Source organism: Chanos chanos, chromosome 16 (assembly GCF_902362185.1).
Source record: "Chanos chanos chromosome 16, fChaCha1.1, whole genome shotgun sequence".
NCBI lineage: Eukaryota > Metazoa > Chordata > Actinopteri > Gonorynchiformes > Chanidae > Chanos > Chanos chanos.
The window spans coordinates 13,084,013-13,098,135 of record NC_044510.1 but is presented as its reverse complement, the minus strand read 5'-3'; the positions used below and the strand labels follow the sequence as shown (position 1 = coordinate 13,098,135).

The window sequence follows — 14,123 nt, the reverse complement described above, 5'->3', positions numbered from 1 at the left end:
TTATGTGACTTGAATGCAAACTGCCCGTTTGTACGCAGAAAACCAAGAGGAAAACATTTGCCAGTGCGAGTCTGTCTGGACCAAGTGTTTGTGAAAACCCTCAAACCATGTAATAACCCATTGTCGTTTTTCTTAAAATGTGCTGTCGGGAACGGAACTTTGAACTATTTAACTCCTTATCTTGTACACGACTGCAAGGTTGTTGTTTTTTTTTTGTTTTTTTTTTAAGCATTTGCTCCCATTTATGGTAGGACAGCATAAAAAAACCTGTCACTGAAATTGGCCAGATTTTAAGACGTGTTTTCAGCTGTGTTCTCAGCTGGTCTGAGTACACATCTGGTACTCCTTCAGAGTGGATATGGACCAATGAAGCAGTCTATGTGTTTTTGTTTGTCTTTCTCTCCATCTTTCACATTTCCTTTCTCTCAATGCACTCTCTCTCACTCTCTCTCTAACTCTCTCTCTCTCTCTTTCTCTCTGTTTTTTTATGGTGAAATATACTGTAGCTTTTGAATGTGGCATTAAATGTTTTGGTTTAAAATAATATTTTGTGTGATTGTGTCTTCTTTTTTTTCAAACATCTGTATATTCTGGATTTGCTGGCTTGAGCTGGGTCAGATTATCTAATTTTAGTAATTTAACAGGCTATTCTCTGTGTTTAACAGCCTATGCACAGTGTCTGAAACAACATACTTCGGTTCTGATCGGTACTGCCACTGAGTATGCATGACAGTTTACGATCTATTATGTTAAATTTGTTGAAAATAACGTATTCTTTAAAAAGGTTTGGCTGACATGCTATGTTGAGCGAAAAACTGTGGACGCGTTGTAAACTTCGGGAACTGTCTGTTCGATTTCTATCCAACATTTTTATTGCTGTTGATGGGATTATGTTTCAAGCAAATGTAAACAACGGAAGAGCAAATGGTCCAGTCCTCACCCGGGAGGAGCTCAGAGTAGAGCCGCTGCTCCTCCGTATTGAAAGGAGCCAGTTGAGGTGGTTCGGGCTCCTAGTCAGGATGCCTCCTGGGCGCCTCCCTCTGGAGGTGTTCTGGGCACGACCAACTGGGAGGAGACCCCGGGGCAGACCCAGGACACGCTGGGAGAATTATATACCTCGGCTCGCCTGGGAACGCCTTGGGATCCTACAGGAGAAGCTGGTGGGTGTAGCCGGGGAGAGGCATGTTTGGGCTACCCTCCTCAGCCTGCTGCCACCGCGACCCAGTCCCGGATAAGCGGCAGAAAATGGATGGATGGACGGAAGAGCAAAGGTAATCCGTTGAAACGTCATAACGAAACCGATGCGCAGTGAGGTAGTGTGGCCACTTCGATACATAGGATAACTGTGCGATTTACACACGTGACTGAAAGCGTTTAAAACAAAGCTGTTACTTCGTTATTTCTGCAATTCAGCGTAAAGAATAATATTGTTTTCAACTGGACGGGGGACCACTGGACTAAGGTTGAGCAGGTCTGAGGTCTAACCTCATCATATATTCAGAGGCTGAATCTCTACCTGTGAGGTGTGCTCATTCCTCATCCAATCAGAGACATCAGTGGCAATCAGTGATTGGTGGGAAGAACGTCCAAAACATTTATGAATTTGACGTCGAAAATTATGCATCCAATTTGCTGGAATATACAGTACCAGTATCGAAGGTGTAATTTAAACCTGAAAATGTCGAATAGTTACGACCAAGAAAATAACAGATGCCTGGATAATTACTGAAGTCGGACACCAGAGGGCATCAAAATCGCATGGAAATCTTTTGCCTCTTTTAGATTTTGTTCCATTCATGGAACAGTTAATAAACTGTCTCACGTGAATTTTCAAATTTACAAGGTAATATTGCCATGATGGCTCACTGGTCATAACCTTACTCATTGTTAATCTATGAATTCAATTTAAAAAATTCTGAAACAAAACAAAACAGCGCACGGAGAAGGGCTTTTTTTCTCTTTTCCAACAACTTCGGTTGCTGGAGATACTTGATGTTTTCTTGTGCCGCCCGGGCATGATTATGTGTGTGTGTACAATCATATCTCTGGTGTCAGCAGGCAGCTATGACGCAGTGGCTGTCTGCAATGTGTCCTCGGCTCCACCCTATGGTACAAGTAGGCAGAAAACAACTTTACAGCGCAGGTTGAAACATGGCGTCTGTAGGGTTCTTTTGAAGTCTAAGTTTACTTTACTCTGGTGAAAAGCATGTAATGTGCCTCCGACGATTAATACTGACAACTGGGAATTCTTGGAGGCAACCTTAAAGTCGAAGTAATCGCCGAAGTCATGGGAGTTGTCTGTTGAATTCAACTTTGTGTCTAGCTCATTAAAAAGCTAGCAAACTCGCTAGCTACTCAAAAAAGGTAGCTACTCGGCTAGCCAATTGTTAGTTGCCATAGTTTCGCTGATAGAGAAAAGCGTGTAAAGCAAGGAGTTGTTCGTACTTGTATCAAAGAGGGACGGCTGTCAGACGAAACCATAAGCCTCCTCACGATTAAGTTGGTTCCAGTCTAACCGTAAGTTGCCACCTGGACACGAAAAAATGGCCCATTCGCCGGTAGCCGTGCAAGTTCCTGGAATGCAGGTAAGTAACAGGGTTTTGCCTTTGGTGATGACATAAGCTAAATTTCTAAAGGCCCTTTTGCTTGTCTAACTAGTTCTGTGACAAAGACCGGCGTTCCTACTCGATAACCTGTGAAAACTGGCTGATAAAACACTAATATGGAGCTTCCTAAACTGTTGTCATTCCCTGAGCCACCTTAATCTACAATGTTAATTATACTTGTGCCCATAGCTATGGGTACATAATGTTTGTCCTGCTTGGTTTTGCCCTTTACGAATTGTTTAAAAGTTGAACAAAGTACATGGAGTCGGAAATAGGCGTAACGGCACAGGATTTGTCTATGTTGCAATTATGTGAAAATATAGGTAAATTTACATAATTTACGGTGCAGAGAAGTGGGCCACCTTTCAATCTCACCCAAATTCATAAGTTTCAAACTTTAGTTAAACTCATTGATTTTTCCGCCCATTCTAAAGTTACTGTCGAAATCCCAGCGGGCCGTCTATTTTTGCACACCCCCTCTAAATATTTAAAACTTTGCTGTCAATAATGGCCTGTATTTGTTGTTGGAACTTTGTCTGCAACAGTTTTAAAGTTTTGCCAATGTTTAGTTTTCGACATCTTTCCTCACTCTCTTTCTTTCTCGCAATGTTTCCCTCCCTCCGGAGGATGATCTGAAACTGGGATTTTGAAATCGTTTTGTTTTGCGTTGCACCGAAGCGTACATTACAGTACAGGAAATGTTCTTTGCAGTTCTGTTTAGCTGAGGTCACGGTTACAATGTCACAACGTGCTCGTTTGACTGTTGCGTGGTCCTCTTGGGGGGTGGGGGGGGGGGTAGCACGAGCGTGTGATCTTACTCAGCTAACGATGTGAGATACACACGAACATTTCGAGGTTAACATCAAACATGAATGGTCCGTACCGAATCCACATCCGCGGCTAAATTTTATCACTTAAAACCAGTTTGCCAGTAACCAGGCAACACTATAAATCATTTTGAACTTGAAAGGCAGGGCGACTTCGCTGTCTTTGTTTTAATATTCTACCAGAGTAGAGTCATGTGCTTAATGTTTATTCTGTCCGCTAAGCTCGGGTCCAAAGTCTAAGTGTTACCTGAGCAGAGAGCAAGTAGTGTGTGATGACAGGTGTGTTGTATTGGCCCATGTCAAGATCCGCCGACCCCTGAATGGGCGTCTTTCTCCCTCACCGAGCCCTTAACTGGGTGTGGTCAGAAAAGAAATATTCCATCAAGTCTGGTTTTCTTGTGGTTAACAGTGTAGACAGGCAGATACAGGAAAGATTAAAAACAGCCAGCTCTGGTGTAATATTTGTGTGTGTGTGTGTGTGTGTATGCGCATGCGGTGAAAAATGTCTAGGCCTTGCTTCTTGTGGGTACTTGTCTGTTTTTGTTAAATCGAACCATGGAATTTCAGCAGCAGCAGTACCACGCAGGAAACGCACACACACACACACACACACACACACACACACACACACTGATAATTCGTGCGGCATAAGAACCCATTTCATCCTCTTCCCCTTCTGATCTCATTAACAAACAGATAACTGAGTCATTAAGTAGCGTAGGGACAGAACACGCCGTTTTATCAGAACGAGACAGGCTTGTGCACAAACCACAGCGCAGGATATAGCATGCTAGCTGCTGCTGGGGTGCCCATCGCTAACTTAAAGAATCAAATACTTCCATCAACATTTAGATTCGTCTCGGTTTCCTTTCTGTGGAGCCCTCTCCACAAAGTCGGTCCACAGCATCTCAGACAGAACTATATTGTGGCTGGTTGGAAACTGACTCATGCTCAATCATGAATTCAACAGGCATGTTTAATCAACGCTTTAGAAGACGTAGCTGTCTCTCTGCCTTTTTTTTTTTTTTTCTCCACCTGAGAACGATTTGAGTGTTGTTTCATAGTTGTTGAAATATTAAGAGGCGTGTGTTTTCACACACCTTATTTTTCCTGCCAGTTTCCTTTAGAGTTAACCGTCTTTTTGCATTGGTATCTAGACATGTATTTGATTTCAGGTTGTTGGGCTCTGACTGGACTTGAATACACAGTTACAGTGAGGAGGTAAATGGACGTTAGTATTTCGTGTCCTCCTGGCTCATCCGCGCTGCCGCCGGAGACCCCAGGAATCTGACGGGAGGAGTGACTCCTCCGGCAGACCGGTTTTGTGGTTGTGTAGCAGAGGAGGAAAAGAGAGAGAGAGATCAGCTAATCAGGATACAGGCGCTGATGTTTGAGCACGTAACATTTAGATCAGCAATTGTCTGTTCTCTTTCAGTGGTAACAAGCCTGTTGCCCAAGTCTGTCATCACTAGAGATAGAGATATGCACACGATCCTCCCACTGTGATGAGTGATTCCTGCTCTCTTACCAAGTTCACTTCTTGGTTGTGTGCGTGTCCGTGTGTGTGTGTGTGAGTGTGTGTGTGTGTGTAACTGTAAGTGGGTTTTAACTATTGTTCTGTTCTTTAAGAGATTGACTGTAGAGATCTTGTTTTTTTTTTCCTGGCCTTTAAAGTTGTCATTGGCTGTGGTTGTCCTATAGAGAAGGGGTGTTTAAATCCAGTCCAGGAAGGCAGAAGTCCTACTGATTTTCAGATCAACCAAACACTGGGGTCTGTGATTGGCTGGAGAGAGCACACACCTGTCTCCCAGATAACAATCAGCCTCTTAGTTACGATCTGAGGACAGCAAGCAGTGAGACTGGATTTAGATATCCCTGTGAAAAACCCAAACTAAACACGGGCCTTAAAGCCCAGGACTGTGTACCACTCAGCTAAATAAGTGAGTAAATGTGTCAGCAAATGACACAAGCCCCCGCTCTGCCCCGCCCATCAGTGACCAGGTGCAGGGCCTATTCAAGTTCTCTTAATCCCCCTAACAGTTTAAGATGATCACTTATATGATTTGCTGTTCAAATGGGCGAATCAATGAAAGAGTGACTGACCAACCTCTGTCTGACCTCTGACCTCCAGAACACCAGGGTTGATCCCGAGGAGCTGTTCACGAAGCTGGAGCGCATCGGCAAGGGTTCGTTCGGCGAGGTGTTCAAGGGCATCGACCACCGCACGCAGAGCGTGGTGGCCATCAAAACCATCGACCTGGAGGAGGCCGAGGACGAGATCGAAGACATCCAACAGGAGATCACTGTCCTCAGCCAGTGTGACAGCCCCCATGTCACCAAGTACTACGGCTCTTATCTAAAGGTAACTGCCCTGGGCTAACTCGCTCACAGTGACAGGGACGCTGGCCTAAGTCGCTCACAGTGACAGGGACGCTGGCCTAAATCGCTCACAGTGACAGGGACGCTGGCCTAAGTCGCTCACAGTGACAGGGACGCTGGCCTAAGTCGCTCACAGTGACAGGGACGCTGGCCTAAGTCGCTCACAGAGACAGGGAGGCTGGCCTAAGTCGCTCACAGTGACAGGGACGCTGGCCTAAGTCGCTCACAGTGACAGGGACGCTGGCCTAAGTCGCTCACAGTGACAGGGACGCTGGCCTAAGTCGCTCACAGTGACAGGGACGCTGGCCTAAGTCGCTCACAGAGACAGGGACGCTGGCCTAAGTCGCTCACAGAGACAGGGACGCTGGCCTAACTCGCCCACAGAGACAGGGACGCTGGCCTAACTCACTCACAGTAACAGGGACGCTGGCCTAACTCACTCACAGAAACAGGAGCGCTGGCCTAACTCGCTCACAGTGACAGGGACGCTGGCCTAAGTCGCTCACAGAAACAGGAGCGCTGGCCTAACTCGCTCACAGTAACAGGGATGCTGGCCTAACTCGCTCACAGAGACAGGGACGCTGGCCTAACTCACTCACAGTAACAGGGACGCTGGCCTAACTCACTCACAGAAACAGGAGCGCTGGCCTAACTCGCTCACAGTGACAGGGACGCTGGCCTAAGTCGCTCACAGAAACAGGGACCCTGACCTAACTCACTCACAGAAACAGTAGCTTTTCATATTGCTACTGTGGTACCCAGCTTTTTTGTGCGTGTGTTTTTTTTTTTGTTTTTTAAATACTCTGTTCTAGGGAGACATGGAATTTTGTCATGCAGTAATTGTCTCACAGAGATGTCACGGTTTTCCAATTTTTATTGGCTCGGTAGGAATTTCTTCTAATAAAATCCAGCAGTGCATAACTTTATGCAAATAACGAAATGAACTCCTCATAAAAATCTCGTTAATTCATAACTGTAGGCGTGTAAAATTAGTGAAAGGTTAAAAGGACGGTTTTCTGTACCCGAATGAAATCTACTCCAGAACTTAAAGTGGATTTCCGATGAAGAGAAACTCCCATTAACAGACTCAAACTAGTCTGTCTCTAGAAAACTGGCCAAAAAGAGACTGTTTGATCAGAGCAAGAATCGGGACTCATTTGGACTCCATTCAATATATAAGTCCCTTTATTCCAGTGTTGGTTTCAATCCACGTGTGGTGAAAGGGTGATTCCAAAGCGTGAGTCGGCCTCGCCGGCGTTTGACAGAAGGTGAAGCGCCGAAATGACGTGATGGTTAATCTGTGGTCACAGAAAGCCATTTTTTTTTCCCCCACTTGTGCTGTGTCGTCTTGGTTTAGATGTCGTCAAGTGCTTCCTGTTGAGGATTCGGTCTCTGGAGCACAAACACAGGGCTGTTACTCATCAGTCTTGACAGAGTCTCGGTTGCTATGTCACAATACCGGTATTTCCTGAACGCCTGTCAGACCAGACCAGTCCCCGTGTACCTCTCTGCCTGGTCCTTCTGTTTCGAAAATGACTTTTCCACCCTCCCTTGTTCCCTTGGCCTGATTTCTTCGCAGAGCAGAGGTCTTTTTCAAGTCTTTAGTGAAGAAGTTTTTCCAAAATGTGAACACACACTGCATAGACAACAATGGAAATATCTAAAAAAAAAAAAAAGAAAAAAGGGGGACTTTTATTTTGAAGGTTCGCTAAATCACAGTGTAAAAGGATCTCACATGCTATTATGTTTCCTGTTGTTTTAAGTGGTAATTCTTTGTATTCAAAACCAAGTGATTACTGTAGTGAATGGTTAAGTAAAGGACACTGTCTTATTATGCAGAGGAACACCCTTCATTTGGGAAAACTGGTTTATTTCTGTCTGTGACTGGGAGTCCATGGAAACATAAATTGTCTGTGTTTTCCGTGGGCGGGCACGGTGATTAAGGTCACACCCCATTCTCACTGCACTATGACAGCCATTAGCAGTCAAGTCCAGAGACCTGCGTAGTCGTAGGTGGGAACTGGGTTCATTAAGGGCGAAATGCTGCCCGACAGCGATACTGAGCTGGAGGTGGGCGGGGGGGGGGTGGGGGGGCGCTGTTGCTGTATTCGGAGTAATGGAGGAGGTGCCAGCCTCACAGACCTTGGTCGTGGGGGATGCTCGAGATTACAGGGAAGTAGCTATTCCAGAATTCCAGATTAGGTGGGGAAAAAAAAAGGGAAATATTTATAAGAAACAAATAAACAGCTGAAAGTACTGGTGAGTGAGTTATGATGTTATGATCACTACTCTCCTGGGAGTTATTTTGTACGATTATTACTCTGCATAGTGAAACAGTGGCCAGGGAATATAAAACCCCCTTTTCCTAACAATGTTCCCATTTTCCAAAACGGTTTACCCCCCCCATTAGAGAATCCGTTCATCCTTCAACAGAGTCAGTAATGGTTTCATTTTTTCTTGTTTGTTTTTTCTTTCCTCTTTTTTTTTTCTTTGTTTCGTTGGGAGGGAGGGAGTGGGTGAGTGTGTGTGTGTGTGGGGATGCGTTGGTGTTGGTCCGATGTTGTTTTCCGTCTTGGATGCCAGCTGAGTTCCTGTTTTCTCTCTTCGTTTCTGTGTTTAGGGATCCAAACTATGGATCATAATGGAGTACCTTGGGGGAGGCTCCGCTCTGGACTTGGTAGGAACCAGACTCTAAACGAAACTCTGTGTATGTGTGTGTGTGTTTGTGTGTGGGTGCGTGTGCATTTGTGAGAGTGTGTACTGACTGTCAATGCAGTGTTTCTCTTATACCTTTTTCTGGTGTTTGTCTGCTTGTGTCATCAACTATTTTATGTGTGTGTGTGTTTGTGTATCTGCGTGTGTGGTATGTATGTGTGTGTGTGTGTGTTTGTGTATCTGTGTGTGGTATGTATGTGTGCGTGTGTGGTATGTATGTGTGTGTGTGTTTGTATGTATGTGTGAAGCTGCGGGCAGGCCCCTTTGATGAGTATCAGATTGCCACCATGCTCAAGGAAATCCTCAAAGGGCTGGACTACCTGCACTCCGAGAAGAAGATACACCGAGACATTAAAGGTGTGTGTGTGTGTGTCTGTGTTCTGGAAAATTTTTGCATATGCTCACACTGACAGGCTCGGCTCATTTGATTTGTGTGTGTGTGTGTGTGTGTGTGTGTTTTGCCTGCTGTTCTTTATTTTCATTCCTGTAGAGGCTGGATAGGGCGGGGCACACCCTGACTCACAATATTCCATAAATAGCTCTGATCCTAATTGGCGGTTTTGTCTTGGAATTTCTGAGTGATATATATTGGCATCGCGATTCGCAATTTCCGCTGATGTTGTGCGGTTTCGTTTTCTACTTTTGAAATAGTTTTCCCCTCATGCAGAGATGTTTGTTTGTTTACATATGTAAATGTCGCCTGCTGTCGGTTCTGATCCCGTGGCTTTGGCTCTTGCAGCGGCTAATGTGCTCCTGTCAGAGTCAGGGGAAGTGAAGCTGGCAGACTTCGGAGTGGCCGGACAGCTGACGGACACGCAGATCAAAAGGGAGACATTCGTGGGAACGCCGTTTTGGATGGCACCCGAGGTCATTCAGCAGTCAGCATACGACTCCAAGGTCTGTCAGCCACGCACACCTACACTGTATCTATAGACTATACATACATCACACACACACATATATATATATATATATATACATACAATATAAACGCCATGTATATCTGTTTGGTCCACAGGATCTGTGTTTAAGACACAATATTTAACAATAATAAATGTTCCTTTGTTTTTGTTTTTCCGAACGCGTCGTTCCCAGGCGGATATCTGGTCCCTGGGGATCACGGCGATCGAACTGGCCAAGGGAGAACCCCCCAACTCAGACATGCACCCCATGAAGGTCCTCTTCCACATCCCCAAAAACACCCCTCCCACCCTCAACGGAGACTTCTCCAAGACCTTCAAAGAGTTCGTGGACTCCTGCTTGAACAAAGACCCTACGTTTGTGAGTACAGCCTGCAGCGGAAAGACTCTTAGTCACGAGAGAAGTGGTTTTTGGTTCAGTGGTTTAGAGGATGGACAAGTGGTTGGTCGTGGTTGAGTGTGAATTTGGGGTGTGGTCTGATGCCATGAAGGCCTCCGTGAGACACTTCTGTAAAATACAGATGTAAAAATAATAGTTAAAAAAGAACAACAACGACAACAACAGCACATGAGTGGATCGAGTTGAAGTTAGCGGACGTAGCCATCATTACGGCCCCCATACCAAACTCAATAACAGCATCTGCCGTCGTTGTGCACCGAGGTCATTTTTTAAAACGACTGAAGCTGTTTTTTTGGGGGGGGTTTTTCGGAAAGTGCTTTTCACAGCAGACGCTGTCACAAAGCAGAGACACAGGACAGTGGGCGTGAGATCTGCGGTGAGGAAAACACAAAAGCACAGTGACCAGAGGAGAGCCCAGTTTAGTTATAGCCAGACGAAACCTCAGACTCGAAAGGGGGAGCCCAGCCTCTTCTGGGTCCTTAGGGTGGAGAGACAGTGCAGTTAGTCTGGGTTGGTAGGGTGAAGAGACAGTGCAGTTAGTCTGGGTTGGTAGGGTGTAGGCCTAGAGTAGTTATTCTGGGTTGGTAACGTGAACACGGAGAGTAGTCAGTCTGTCTTAGCAGTGCAGATTTAAGGGGTACGTTTTAGTACATCGGTTGTGTACATGCAGAGAAAAAGAGAGTTACCGCATATCAGGGGCATTTTATCTAGCATAAGCTCATTGCTGAAGAATTATTGCAGTGCTTTTTTTTTTTAAATTAGCTCAGCTAAACAGTCGGGTGGTGAGCTTTCGTATTTAGTTGTGATAGAATCATTTAGCCATGTGCCTACCGCCTGCATTTTAATGCCTATGACAGTTCCCTGTCCGCCTCCACTGCACACGCTCAGACAAAAAGCGTCACCCGGTTATTCTTGGGCGTGTTAACCGTGATGGAATCTTATACAGTGGCCACCGTTTTCGTTCGCTGGCGGTTTGGATCCCGCCCCAAACCAGTTATCACAAAGTAAACTCCGTGTCATACCGTTCTGACTTCATAACATTAACCTTTAACTCGGGGCATTTTTGAGATGCTGAGAGGTATGAAATAAAATGCTAGTCAAATGCTATAACGTTTTAGAGATGCTGGTGTTAAAATCTCTGAGCGCGTAAATAATGCTGTAGCAGTACGAGAGCTGGTCTAGTAACCAGAGGGTTGTCGGTTCAAAGCCCACGTATGATAGCTACCCTGGAGGAAGTGCCTCGATATAGTTCTGAATTTGGGGAGAGACGGGGGAGGAGCAGGCTGACCTTTTCCTCTCCCCCTCTGTGTCCTGTCGTGTCGTTCTCAGAGGCCCACGGCTAAAGAGCTGCTGAAACACAAATTCATCGTGAAGCACGCCAAGAAAACGTCCTACCTCACCGAGCTCATCGACAGGCTGAAACGCTGGAAGGCCGAGGGTCACAGCGACGGAGAGTCCAGCTCGGACTCCGACTCGTGAGTACAAGATTCGACGTTCTCGGAAAAGGGTTTTGTATTCGCTTTGTCAGCTTAATTTCACTGTGAGGAGATTCAACGAACTGACTCAGTCTTAGTGAAAAGGTTCAGATGAAAGGCAACAGATCACCAAAGTGAGAGATCTCCTCCATGTAGGTTCTTCTTTAAGAAAGAAATGGGAGCACGTTTAAGGGGCAGTTTGGACAAATGGTCTAGAAAATGTGCCCTTGAATGACCTTCACCAAAGGCTGTAAGGCACGTGTGAAGACTGACGCCTTATCACCGCCGGCGTTTGTTTTTGTCATTTAATTACAGGCCTGAGCCAGAGAGAAGAGTGCTGTAACAGGACCAGGGCTTGAATAGTTAATTGGCTTAGTGAACATGTATGCTCACCGAATTAGGCCGCTCATAACGGTATCAGTTTACAGCACTGCCACGTGTCTGTGTCTGTGTCTGTGTGTGTGTGTAGGGAATCTAGCAGCAAGGATAGTGACTCCTCTCCGGAATGGTCTTTCACGACAGTCCGCAAGAAGCCGGAGAAGAAGCAGCCCAACGGAGTGGTGAGTGGATGTGAAAATTCCGAGCTTTGCCATTGGGCCGGAGTCAGAATAGCACGGCTTCATTTGTTGGCGCGCCGCTGACAGGGAAGCGGGCGTTTACTCTGACGTAAATTACCCGACGACTGGGCAGATAATTGATTTTCATTTTTAATTTTAATTTTAATTTTTTATTGGAGATACTTTATTAATCCCAGCGGGAAATTCGGCCTCTGCAATTTAACCTGTTATAAAACCGTTTTTCTCCCTCCTCCCTCGTTCTCCGGTTTTGACAGGACCAAGACCTGCAGAAGAGGTCGGTCAGCCTGACCACGGTCGTGAGTCCGGTCTTCTCTGAGGTAAGAGCCAGTGTGAACCTGGTCCCAGAAAGAACAGAAGTTAACGTTCTCTCTCAGCTCCCTGGTGTCAGGACCTCACTCACAGCGTGCATTTAGACTGCGTTAGAGTTCACTCTGGGGCCCATGTTCAAAAGAAACATTTGAATGTTCGGGCTCCGTCCAAATTCTCCTCAGTGCATCCTTTCCTCGTGACCTCGTTCTCTTAATGATCAGGAAAAAATGGCAGTTTTGATGAAGACTCGGGAGGCATTCATGTGATGTTTGTTTGTTTGTTTGTTTGTTTGTTTGGTGTCCCAACACACTGAGTCTTGTTTGAATTTTAGTAACCTCGGTGGAAAGAGAAAAGGAGCCGTGTAAAGAGTATTGGAGTTTTTTTTTTGTTTTGTTTTGTTTTTTTTCTGTTACACTCACAGAAGCAGGTTGAGGTAGTTGTGTTGTTAGTGCCCTCTTGTGTTCTTTGGAAAAGGTTCCCCCCCCCCCCCCTCCCTTTTAGGCTGGAATGTGTAGAGCAGGATTTTCCCACTCCTTTTCCTAGTGATCGGCCCCTCTGCGAAAGTTTAGATGGATCCCCGTTCAAACGCGCCTTTGAACTTTAATATTCAGATGTCACAGAAGGACCTGGTTAGCTGGATCAGGTGTGTTAGAGTTGGAAATGAATGAATTAATTATTCGGGGGAAGAGAGCTTCAGGAGGAGAATGGGGCATCTGTGTCGTAGAGTGGTGTAGAATTGTAAAGTCATGCACACTTTGAGTTTTCACCACACACACACACACACACACACACACAGTGCAGTTCATACTGGTGAGTAGAGCAGAGTTGATAATGTGTGTGTGTGTGTGTGTGTGTGTGTTGCAGTTAAAACAGCAGCACAGGGCTGGGGAGGAGAGGAGGTGCGGCCTTGAGGAACTGGAGCGGAGTGTGAATACAGCTGAAGATCTGTGCCCAGGAATCACAGACAAAATGATCAACCACATCCTGGAGAGAGTGCAGAGGTGAGCTTCCGCCCATCTGTCCGTCCCCTCACACATACACACTCACTACTTAACACACCACTTAACACTCACGGAGTCTTATGTGTTTCTTTTCGTTTTTCTCTCTCTCTCTCTCTCTCTCTCTCTCTCTCTCTCTCTCTCTCTGCAGGTTCTCTGTGAGTTAGTGATGTGAGACTGAAGATGGAGATCAGATTAGGTGAAGGAGCTGGAGGTCAGAAAACACAGCAACGCATGGGCCTTCTGATCACCACACTTTTGGATACACACACGCACACACTCACACTCACACACACACACACTCATGTACTCGTATATCTACACGCATACACACACACACTCACACATATCCACACACGCGCGCTCACTGAGACGGGAGAGGATCCAGTTTGCACACTTCTCTCATATCATAACCAAAAAGGAGTTCACCCCTCTCACTCTTATTTTATTATTATTATTGTTTTTTTTTTTCTTCTTCTTCCAAAGAGATGTTTGTAGAATATTTATGTTGATTTGTGTCTTTTGCTTTTATACATTAATCTTCAGCTGATAAGCCCAGGATGTGTGTGTGCTGTGTGGAGGGAGAGGTCTTATTTTAGTCTGGTTGGATTTGGGGAAGATTTTTACACACACGCACGCGCACACACACACATCAATATCCTGATCTTCTGCTGAGCATTAGACATAACCACCAGTTCATTATTATTATTATTTTTTTTTTTTTAATCTTTTTTTTTTTTTTTCTGTTGACTTTATTTATATGTGGGGAGCTTCATAGGAAGGTTGGTCAGTGTGTTCTGTGTTTTGTGTCTGTACTACACTTTACTGTTACTCATAGCATTACAACACTGCTGTAAGGGTTAGCATGCTTAGTATCACCGTGGGGAAAAACAAATGAAGTCAAATACCTCAGTTT

General features: G+C 45.4%; 1 protein-coding gene across 1 annotated transcript; it reads left to right on the top strand.

Annotated features, from left to right (window-relative positions):
* Positions 1 to 2,186: 2,186 nt before the first annotated feature.
* stk26 (serine/threonine protein kinase 26) lies at positions 2,187 to 13,487 on the top strand. Its single transcript, XM_030793417.1, has 11 exons — positions 2,187 to 2,585; positions 5,565 to 5,795; positions 8,433 to 8,489; positions 8,776 to 8,884; positions 9,267 to 9,424; positions 9,623 to 9,808; positions 11,177 to 11,322; positions 11,792 to 11,882; positions 12,155 to 12,217; positions 13,074 to 13,210; positions 13,359 to 13,487. Exons 1-11 carry the CDS (start codon positions 2,544 to 2,546, stop codon positions 13,372 to 13,374), a joined length of 1,236 nt encoding a protein of 411 aa, XP_030649277.1. The 5' UTR covers positions 2,187 to 2,543; the 3' UTR covers positions 13,375 to 13,487.
* Positions 13,488 to 14,123: the final 636 nt, after the last annotated feature.